General features: G+C 39.3%; 1 protein-coding gene across 2 annotated transcripts in view; it reads right to left on the reverse strand.

Annotated features, from left to right (window-relative positions):
* Nucleotides 1–12,133, reverse strand: part of KIAA0930 (KIAA0930 ortholog) — a 64,178-nt gene that overhangs the window by 25,494 nt on the left and 26,551 nt on the right. For both annotated transcript variants that reach the window (XM_072354184.1, XM_072354175.1), the window contains exon 2: nt 9,687–9,835. In XM_072354184.1, coding sequence (XP_072210285.1) covers nt 9,687–9,835 — 149 coding nt within the window. The remainder of the gene's footprint in view (nt 1–9,686; nt 9,836–12,133) is intronic.

A 12,133-nucleotide genomic window follows, 5' to 3' on the forward strand; every position in this document is an offset into this window, starting at 1 on the left:
TACCAGGAAAGGGTTTGTGTGCAGTGACGTCTGTTCATCCTGCTGTTAGAAAGGTGGTAGAGTGCCAAAATCTTGCAGTGGCTCTGGCCCTAGCAACTCTTCCAGCTCCTCAGACCCAAGGCTGGCTACACAGATCTGCCAAATATCTGCCAAAACGTACCCAAGCTTTTCCTACTGCCTGGAACCAGCTGCCTTTAGGGCAATGTTCCCTCTCTGAGCACTCAACCCTCCAAAGCACTGAGCTGCAGGTCATTCCACACTTCTTTGCCAGCATGCAACAATAAATCAACAGCATGACAAATTCAGAAGGAAAAGATAGCATCCCAGGAGCTGTCAGGACTTTCTGATGCAGAAATATGGGGTTTTTGTAGAAAAAGAAATCTTGAGGATTGGCATAGAGGTCACTACTCCAATTTCTGAAGATTTTTATTTCCCGTGTATTTAATAGGCAAGCAAAAGTTGCAGACATGTATGTGAAGACAAACATTTATGTTTTTTAACAGGCTGCCAAGCATCACTGTAGAGTATATATCCAATAAGACAACATGAGCTGATCTGACCAAGTCACCCATGAAAATCCATCTGCTCATTCATCCGGTCGGCACCAACAGACCTGTCTCTATTAAATGGAAAGAAAAATCAAAGCAGTCTGGCATTTTCTTTTGCATACAGAGAAGCCCTGTGGGAATGGTGCATCCCTGGTCCTGTCAAATAGAGTAGCTACAGAAGGGATAGCGACATTAACAACAGATTACATTCTATCCCTTGCCTAGAATATTTATATCCAAGACAATATTTAAAAGGGGAGAAGTACATGCTGTCATACTAAAATGAAAAAAGATTCTTTTAAACGTAACATGGAGTTTTCATCTTGGGCTTACCAGCCACCCTAACATTCATTGGCAGTAACTCTAGAAGGCAATGAGAAGAAAGAGCTCCAAAACAAGATTCCAATTCCCTTTTCCCAGATACTATTAATTTTTTAGAATTTGCACCTGATGCTCTTGGAACATATTCCAGAGTCCACATAAAAGGCAGCATAATGCCCAGTAGTTATGGCAACCAGACACACCTAAACTGAAACAAACTAAAAGCTGAAACAAAGCCCACTGCAATAAAGAGATTGTGAACTGCTTTGTATAAGATGCAAAGTTCAGCTACAGGCTTTTTAACTTGTTTTTAACTTGCTTCAATACTATCTTTGTCACAACCATTTCAGCATAGCCAAAAAGCCATATCTACAGAAAGAGCAGTAAAGGATCTAAAAAGTTGATTTTACTTCTGCTATTTATTCAAGACCTGCAGGTGAGAAACTCAACAGCACACATCACCATCCCAAAGTGAAGGCATATGACCTTCCTTTAACATCAACTTGGTGGATTTACTTCAAGTGCTACATGAATGCACAGGTAAGGATTTGGGAGAGTACTTGCAGATGGAATAAAAGAAAATGGCAGTGGATTACCCTTTTCATTACCCAAGATGTAGGACGGCTGGTAATAGACACTGATGTAATAGACACTGCTCCTATTCCAGCCTGTGCTCATCAGGAACACAGAAGGCTACCAGCAAAGATGATTTTAAAATAAAAATGCAAACAAACATTTTGGTGCATTTATCAGTAAATGGGAGATCCATTCAAGTCAAAACCCCTCAAACTACACTACAAGAATAGCTCCTGTATCTTTTAGCCTGAAGCTGTGATGGTTAGAACAAGTAGCTAAACTTATACAACATCCTCTTTCTTCCTGTCCTCACTCACAGCTCTTGCACAAACCTAGGACTTCATGAAAACAGGACAGGAGGAAAGAATGTTGTACAAGTTCAGTTGCTTGTGAAAGCGGGACTGCCAAACAGATCCCATCTTAGAGCAGGCTGGCTAGATTCACAAAAAGATGTAGGGCTACCAATGTAACTGTGCATATAGTGGTGGGTAGGAGAGAATCAATATACAGTTTACAGAAACAGAACTGGCAGAATTCTTTTGTACTCCCACCTATCCTTCATAAGCATCAGCCAACTTCAGACAAATATGACAGAGGTCTCTTAGAGTATGTACTCACAATAGTTAGCAATGAGACATCCTGATCTGGGGAAAACGGACCAGAGAAGTCCAGCCTTCATTTAACTTTTCAGCATCCATTTGCCATCAACCACTCAAGGTGAAGACCTCAGTGGCAACCATAATAACCAGAAAAGAAAGAAATGAGAGGCATGGGATATCACCAGTGGGACACTGGGGGCAGTGAGCAGCTATTCTTCCAGTTATTCACAACTTCTACTTCCAAGTATACTTGACAATGCTGTATCCACAATAATCTAGATTGAAATGTTTATAAAGCAGGTGAGCTAAAAAAACAAACAAAAAAACAAAAAATGATCAGATTTCGAAGAGGAATAGCTATATATGATGTTCTTTAATGGAAAGATTCCCCAAACATGACCTTTTCTTTGGGATCAAAGTTGACTTGCTAGATTTATGATCCTATTTGCAGTCCCACAACATTTATTAGTCTTCATGCATGAAATATATAAAGCAACAGTAAGTAAATAAGGTAAGTGCCAGGGAAGTTGAAAAACAAACAAACAAACATCTGATGGTATAAAATATTACTGTTTGGTACAAAAGTGTCAATAAAATATTAATATATAAATTAATAATAAAATATTGCACCGTAAAATTAATTTATATTTTGATATCACTTAAAGACTCCACTTGTCATTAAGGAACTGGAGAGATGCACTTGGGAAACTCATTACAAGAATTGTATGATTTTGCTGTTAATTTTTTTTTTTTAGTTTATTTTAATTTTATTTTACCACATCTGATCAGGTTCAGCACGGTTCCTAATCACTCAAGTTTACATTTAATTAGGCAAAGAGAAGAGTGTTTTTCTTTTTTCCATAGCTAACTTGGGATTTTCAACAAAGTAAGATGACCAGGATGATTGTTCCCTCTTTCAGCACAGAAACAGGATTTAAATACTTCAGGTAATACCATGACTATAAACTAGGTGGCTCAGGAACCATTTCCTGGACTTAAGCAACAATTTTTTAGGGATAAAGCCTTACACAACTGCGGACAGCAAAGCACGGCTTTGCACTCTGCCATAGTAGTGTTTTGACTACACTTCTGAAGTGCTTTTGAACACAGGGTAAAGGGTAGAGGCAGGGTATGAAAACATTATGGATCATTTACTTCATTCCTAAGAAGAGGAATTTTCTTCTCCCTCCTATCTAAACAATGAGATATCTCATATTTTCATATTTCAAAATGGTTCCTGACAAAGTGTTGTGGTTCAATCCAGCAGCAGCTCAGCACTACACAGCTGTTTGCTCACTCCCTCCTCCCAGCTGGATGGGGGAGGGAATGAGGAAAGAAAAAACAACAACAACAAAAAAAAAAAAAAAAAAACACAAACTTGTGGGCTGAGATAAAACAAACAAAAACGATTTAACAAGACAGAAAAGGAGGAGAAAAGGAAAACAACAGTAATGATAATATATATGGTATATACCTACAAAACAAGCGATGCACAACGCAATTGCTCACCACCCAATACCCAGCCAGCCACCAAGCAGCAGCTGTCTCCCAGCCAAATTGCCTCAGTTTTTAAAAGCTTTCTTGCATGATGTCATATCACGTGGAATATCCCTTTGGCAGTTCAGGTCAGCTGTCTTTGTGTCCCATCAGTCCTTCCCACTAGGCAGTACAGCACAAGAAGCAGAAACGTAACCCCAGATTTGTGCAGCACTGCTCAGCAACAACTAAAACACGGTTCTGTTACCAACATTGTTTCTATCCCGAAGCCAAAAACAGCATCATACCAGACACTACTAAGGGAAAAAAAAAAAAACAAAAACAACCCACACCAAAACTACATCCCAACTGAAACAAGAGTAGCAAGATTTGCTGAAATCCTATTCTTGTACCATCCCATTATGGAACCCCCAAGTACTTTCCACTGATTAGAGTGCAGTAATGCAGAAAGGCTGAGACTAGAGGATAACAAAAGGTAACTGTATATGCAGATGAATTCACTCATCACAGTCCTTCACTGAATGAGCTCAGTTGCAGTCTGAGCTTGAAAACAACAAAGTAAGACTTCATTTTCTCCCACTTCCTTTCTTCATGATACTCAGTTCTGCAAAGCTACTCTCACTACTCAGATCAGTGTTAGTGCATCTGTAAATCCTTACAGCCTAATCTTTCCTGTCATATATCAACCTGGTTGCAAATGACAACTTAATGGCACAAGACTGCATTAGAGTCCACATTTTAGCATCTGTTAGAACGAGAAATGCTCTGATTTGTGGAGTCTGACCCCCTGAAATTCAAGGTTAATTACACTGCTCATTACTCCAAACCCATTCAGAAAAGACAAAGCATCACTGCAAATGTTGCCCAATTTTGACCCGTTTGCATCATCTCCTTCCAAGCAACGGTACACTGGGGCAGGAAATGAATTTATTCTATGACTGGATCTGAACTGAACAGTAAACCTTAAGTCAGACCCCACTTACCTCCCATGAGACAACAGTGGAATGCACAGAGGATGCTTTAAGGATTCTTATTTTCACTCTTCATTATTGGGATAATTTATATCCCAGTAGGAAAAGGAGCATCTTAAAACAGACTACAGCCCTTGTGATAAATAATACTTAGTATATTTGGTAGGAGATCCTTGTGATTAAGTAATATTTAATATTATTTAAGTAATTCTAGCTGCTATCTAACACTTGTACTCCGTGAATTGCATCTATGTTAATTCCCCAATTTAAATGCTCTATAAAATTGCTAAACCAACATTCAAGAACCGAAAGGATAAATATGACTACTTAAACACTATCAAATGTAGGCCCAGACTACAGAGTAACCAATATTTTAGGATTCAACAAGCTGCTCACCACCACCTTATTACCATATTTGACAGCCTCTTTGAAGTCCTCCACAGAAAAGCACAAGTACCTGAAAGTGTGCTGACTGCAGAATCCAGTAAGTAAAAAAAGAGAAAGCATGTCTCATCATGAACTCAGGCAGCAGGCAGACATAGGAAAAATAAGGTTACAGAGTATTAATAAAGTACTGGATGTGGAAATGTATAAACTGAATTACTGAACAGAAAACATGAAAAAAAAAAAAAAAAAAAAAGGGTAGATAAATTAAACCTTTAAGTCCTAATTACTAGTGTCATTAGCAACTCGATTATGATATTCTAGAGCTTCAGTTCAATTGCACAATAGTGCAAGTTTCAACACAGAACACAGGCATTTTCATAACCATAATGAGCAGGCTGACACCGCCTGCACAACCCTCAGATCAAAGGCTACGGGCTCTGCTGAAGCAGCAGCCTGATGAGGCTTTCAGGGAGCTTCAAGCAGACATTCTGACTTTTCCAGGCTGAGCAACCCAGCCAAGCAGTGCTCAGCTGTCCTTCCATCCCCTGGTGACTTAGACACACTGCATTTGAGATACTGAATTATTAATTACTGTTTTATCAGTTGGCGAAAGGGGGTTTGGGCTTCTGCTCTTCCAGGTGAAGCTTCTCTGTCACAGAGAATCAAGCACCTCCTCAACCACAAGACTCGGTGTGGCCACGCTTCAGTATAACTCGTTAAATCAACCTGTGATACTTGCTTTCTTGTTACCTGTTCTGACTTCATAAGAAGAGATCTTCAGATGCACAAAGCAATAATCTATCCAAAACACCCATGCAGCACAAGCTGCTTTTTGAGCTGAGAGTTAACCAACTGCAGCACCAGAAAGATATTTCAGCTGCATGCCTGCTTTTCTCAGGCATAAATTTACTCAGAAATAAAGGCAGAACATAAAAGCATCTCCAAACCTAATGCTCATTAGCTTGCCAGATAAGCCACAAGCATATCCTAGTTCAAAGATAGTTCTGTGTGGAAAAGTATTGTTACACACTACAGTACTCCTTATTTTTGCCAGTTAATCTGTCACAGCACACTCAGGATATGGAGGTAGCTTGATAAAAATGCAACACGAGCAGAGGTTATCAAGTAGTAGTCTCTTTATGTTCATGTATTTAGACAACCAAACATCAGAAAAACAAACAAAAAACAAACAAACAAAAAACTAAAAAACAGAAATGTGAGAGGGTTAATTGTAAAAGAAAAGCCAAATCTTTACATTTAAAATGTTGAGCTCCCTACAAGAAGTCATAATATTAATCTGATAACACCAACGCTCCTCTTTCACATTTCATAGGGAGAGCAATGTGTTTACCTTCCCCTTTTCTACAGAAGCCCTGTTCCTCTTCACTGTAACACCTCCAAAAGCTTAGCAAAGCAAGAGAGTTGTCTTCCTGCTGACTTGCCTATGTTGTAATCATCCTTTGTTCCCACATAGCTATTCACGCACAAGACGACAATTTATCTGGCAAATAAGATTCAGAATTTGGCCATTTGTTTCTCTGCTGCATTCAGATGGTGACATGGACCTGTCAGAAAGCATATCAAGTAGTTCTACAGGAGAAATTCTATTTATTTACAGAGTTTAAAAAGCACAGGTCTGAGACTTCCAAGCGGGACAGTTTTATAACACTGCATTTCTGCTAGATGCTAAGTTCAGGCTGTCAAATCTTCCTGCCAGACAGATGGTTAATGTGAAATAGATATTCAGCTAAGAATACTGTGAATTTCAGTGGGAGTCATGTGCCTGAAGTCATTTAGAAACTAACTAGTCTCCCACACCAGCCAATATTTGTTGTGTCCAGGTCATAACATAAATACGTAAACCATTGCTCCTGCTCAGCTCTGTTTCTGAAACCACAGCCACATCAGTAGCTTAAACTTAGGGAGGAATTAGCAGCCTGAATGACTACTATATGCATTTGGCATCAACTCTACTACTTCACAACTGTAGGATGCTGTAGAAAACAGGATCTACTCCAAAATCCAGGCAAGCTCATTTGTATTTATATCTCTGCCTTATGAATACAACACCCTTGCCAGATGACAATGCCAGAAGGAGTTAATACAACCTAGCTCTGCTGATAGATAGACTGCTCTTTGAGGTTTTACCTTAGTTTTCCTACTACGCAGTTATCCTGCTAACACCATTCTAGTCTTTTTCTTTATCCCTAAGAGAAGGTAAAGCTGCTTTCTACAGAACGATTAGAAGCCTGCAATTGTAACATAGCATAATCCTTTATAAATGGCTATTGGGTTGGAAAGATTAACAAATATTAAATTTTGATCTAATGCCATTTTAAGGTCAGAATCCTAAGTTCAACCATTATAACCTTAAAGGTTTTGGCAACGTAAAGGATTCTTTGTAAGTGAGGATCAGGGCTTGTATTTTCAAGTTAGTCACATTAGCTATTGTGTAAGGCAGTGGTGAAGGGATTTTTCTAATCTTGACTTAACAGCAGATAAAGAGCCACAGGCTAAAGGGATTTTACCTTAAAAACCTAATAAATCAACTTTGAGAAGAGCTACATTCCACTTTGCCCTGCTGTTACTGATCCTGACAGGGAAGCTGTAATTTTGCTTAAAGACACAGAAAAATCATCTTCAAAACTTGGCACGAAGAACTGCACGACTGTTACTGTGAAATGCCAAGAAAAGAAAACACTCGAAGGCACTTACCTGGGATCCAAGAATCTCTAACAGATATAGTATAGAATTAGATATGGCAGTTCTGCTCTGGCAGAGACCATATTAACAGCTTAATTGCTGCTTCACCTGTATACACACAGCTTAGAAACCGGTGAAGTGGAAAAGAGAAGCAAATGGAAAATTTCTTGCACTATGAGGTCTATGAAGCAGATCACTTAAAAGGCTTTTAAAATGAAATTTCATATAGCAGCAAAGCTAAGCACTAGCATCTACTGATAAAGGATTACAAAATTTATTACTTCAATATATGGTCACTGTACAAGCTGAATTCAAAGCCTGTCTCATTTAGCCTTAAAAAATGAACCTCCAATCCTAACAGTTTTTCCTCTGCTTTTCATTTATTTCACTAACTTCACATCAAATATTTTTGCTGACTGCCTTCACCTACAGTAAGTATAGAAAAAAGCACAAGCAGCAATAACTTAAGACACAGAGGACAACCATCAAAACATGGAATGTGTGTGTGCCAAGTCATCACTTGTCTCTTGCTGACATGAATCATCATTGCAGTACGCAGTATGAGCATGCTGCATGAGCTCATTATGTCAGAAAACAAACAACCCTACTCTTGGTATCCAAACAGCCCCTCTTCAGTCCACTTTTTTCCATCATTGTTATTGGTCCTACAGGAGACTACAGGGCTCAAAGCTGTGCAGGTATTATTCTCGTGAATATAACTAATATTCTGAGATACCACAGGACAACAATTCACCTCATGTCTCTCTGCCAGCATTTTTCAGTCAAAACTGATGGTTGCCAGACAAATGCAGAGCAAATAAATGTCCACAGAATAACTACAGTGAGCTTGCTTTATCATATACCCAAGTTACATAGATGCAATTCTACAAATACCCAATGTACAGGCTTTTGTACAGCCAGCAGAGCAGTCACTACCACAGACAGTGACCATCAGAGACAGTTTGACACCTCTTAACTACACAAGGCACATACCTGCGGTGCAGCTCTGATTCTACCTCTGAGGTCCCAGGCAAGCCCAAACTTCTCCCATTCCCCACTTTCTCAGTCTACCTCTGGGGATGTAAATGAGAGCACACAACTTGGTAGATGACCAAGTTGTAATGGTATTACATTGGTATTTTGATACCATCTTTCAAGAAAGAAAAGGCAAAATGAAGAAGTCAAATTAAAAGCTGTCTACTTATATCTCAAAGATCTGAGGTAGTTCGGTGTATCACTGAGTATGTGCAAAACAGTGTCTTAAAACCTCCACTATGAGCTACATATAACATGGTCTCTCTGTGTCAGCTGTTAGGGCAAGCAGTTCACTAAAGCAATTCACAAATGCCAATTCTGATATAACTACCGCTTACAACAGAGCTCACAAATCAAAATTATCTGTGAGGTTTTTATGAGGCTTAAATAAAGCTCTGATAGAAAATGCAAGGGTTATTTCACTTTCCTGTCTCAGGGGGAGGTTCAAACGGTTTGAACTTCTATTAATAAGTTAAACAGAAATTGATTGGAGTCCATTAATGAATTTTAAGCAATCAGAATTCCTCTAAGGTTCACCTTCTGTGTTGGGAAAGAATAAAAGGTTAAATGACCCGTGTTTTTATTAGGCTATACAAAGGCACAATGTTGTTTGATGTGAAAGACGAATGCATCTGTAGTCATTCAAACAATTTAGGATCAAAATTTCCTTCAAGTCTTAAACACACAAATATGTTATCCTGAAATCTTTGCTGAAGAGTAAGGAGCTACCAATCTGACAGGAAAAGATCAATATTCTATCGTCCCTACCTTAGTGGTTGTCATGATGGAAACCAGAGGCATAAGGGAAAAAGAAGATAACCCTTGGTATTTCCCATATAAACAACAACAAAAAAACACCACAAGAAAACACACCTTTGGAAAGTCTCTTTCTGGATCCCTTTTTCAAGGAAGATGACAACTCTGCGTGACCATATTTTAACCCAAAGAACACACCCAGTTTAAAATAAACAAGCAACTCACATACTCCACAAACATGCATCTGTGATTCATCAGTGTTTAAGTTAATGTACATATCATTATTCACTCACCTTTTTCCCATCCGTACTATCACTACTAACATAGGACAGTTTTCGACGGACATAGAAGAGCATATCATCCTGCCGGGGGGCCCATTTCTCCATAAAATATGTTGAAAACATCCAAGTCCAGAATACGATACGGTCATCTTTGAAACACCCTAAGAGAGACACAAATGAAAGGGGAAATAAAAGTCATTAAACATCCTATTTAATTGAACCTAATGTGACATACACAGTCTTTGCTATGGATGGTGCAGTCAGATCCAACTGCAGGAGAAAAGCTTGTACAGCTCCAAGTAGTATATTCTCGGTTGTACAGCATATCCACTACTTGGCACAAGCCCAGCGCTCATCTTTGGCCACGGTCAACTAATATTGCCCTCTTCAAATCTATCTGCTCCCTTACAAGACAAACACAAATCAGGGCCAACAAGAATGTTTCACCTTGTGCCTGTACCACTGAGAAGTACAGGACCAGTAAAGAGAGCCAGAATTTCTCAGAAGCATTCAAGGAATAGTTCCAAATGTGCATACTGTCAATATATGCTCAAGATAACAACACGAATCCATCAGCAGATTTACTGTAAGCTCTCAAGGAGCGCTGCTAATCCCTCAGAAGCTAGCAAGTGCTCCCTTCCTTAAATCAATATGCAGCAACAAGGACATACCTATGCAGGAGCTAATGTAACTCCTCCTCTAACCAGGAACAAAATCAGTTCTACATCAACAAAACAAGGTGCTTTGAAGTCATGAATCCCAGTTCGGGAGGAGAAGGGGAATGTTGGGAGAGGAAGATAACATTAAGCCTTATTGAAGGAAAGGGAAAAAAATTACAGCATTGAGAACATGGCAGTTGGTCTCTTCCCAGGAAAAGGAGGTATAGCAAAGGTGACCTCACATTTTGTGAAACTCTTCAGCATAGTTGGCTATAATAAAAACAGCAGAAGTGTTGCAACTCTGTCATGCTGTCATGTCTGCACATTAAGGACCAACACTCATACAAAGAGAGAAGTCTTGGGTCTACAGCACTGCTTAGCCCAATCAGACACCCTCAGGAGTCTTGCTAAGTGGGATCTGCAGCTGTTAGCCATTCGCTGGCTGCTTTGAAACCTGTGAGAATGGCGCTGAAAACCGTACACTGCTAAAAAACAGAAAAACCTGAAATTGGTGCACATGTACACATGTGGCTGACAGCACAGCCTCCAGAACAAATATCCCTTACAGCAACTTCTTTCCCCAAAAGCTATGCACTGGCTGCCAGATTTGTACATGTGTCACTCCCCAGCCCAGCAACTATTCCCATTGGTGCGTTCCACTCCCAGAAGTACACTGAGCATATTAAACGCCGCTGCAGAGAGATGAGCCTTGTGTAAGTGACATTTATGTACAGTGATACATGAATTAAGCTTTAGAAGATTTTTCCAGTCAATTGCAAAAGAAAGCTGACATACCACAACAATGAACAGGATTTTTCTTAGGCACTGGTGGCTAACTTCAGGGCTTTATGAAGCAAATCAATCAACCTTCTCATCCACAAGCATAACTCAGCACATTTTCCTACTTCATTACGACTGCAGTATTTGCAAGCCAAATCTTTCCTCCAAATCTTTAATTACTTGGTGGGCAGGAGATTAGACTTTCAAATTTTTTAGCAGACAAATGAGTGACTGAAATAAATATATATTATATCTTTCCAACTAAATCCAAAAGCAATAATGAAAACAAGATGAAATTATACTGAAGGAACATACAAGGAATACAGGGAATCAGCATCATGAAGGACAACATTCAAAAGCATGAATATAGTTGATTATATCCAAGTGTTAATGAGAAAGCCATGAAAGAACAGCAAAAGGCCAAGACAAAGTTTCCAGTAGAGTCTACTTTCAGGCCAAGCTACAGTTGCTTTATTTGCATAGCTGTACTGAAGTCATTGTGGTCACTTAAGCCAGCACAGAGCATAACGTGCAATTGTGAAATAAAGTCTGCACTGTATTTCAGTTTTTCCAGTAGAGAAGGTGAATCTAGCACTGGAGAGTTTTATTCCAGGATGCTGTGCTGCTTTTCCATCTGAAGCCTTCCCCTAGTGAACAGCGTAAGTGAACAGGACTGCATGGCAAACATCTCAGATGTATTTCTCACAGCTAGGCTGAGAAAAGACAATTACCATCATCCAGTATATTCTCAGATAACATTAAGAAGAAAGAAGAGCTATTCAGGCTTAATGATATACTGCTGACACAAGGATAAACAGCTCCTGAAATACCCACCCATATATCTATAGGTTGGAAGTGAGAAGTATATTCCAAATATTCAGCATACTCCAAAGCATTCAGGCCATGAGCCTCAGGAACAGCCTCCTGAGCAGTAATAGGAAAGGCAAAAATCCCTACAGCTGTAAAGACAGAGTTAACCTTATTTAAGAAGACTGATGTGATATCGGTGACAACAGGGGA

The sequence above is a fragment of the Excalfactoria chinensis genome, chromosome 1 (assembly GCF_039878825.1).
Source record: "Excalfactoria chinensis isolate bCotChi1 chromosome 1, bCotChi1.hap2, whole genome shotgun sequence".
In the NCBI taxonomy this organism is placed as follows: domain Eukaryota; kingdom Metazoa; phylum Chordata; class Aves; order Galliformes; family Phasianidae; genus Excalfactoria; species Excalfactoria chinensis.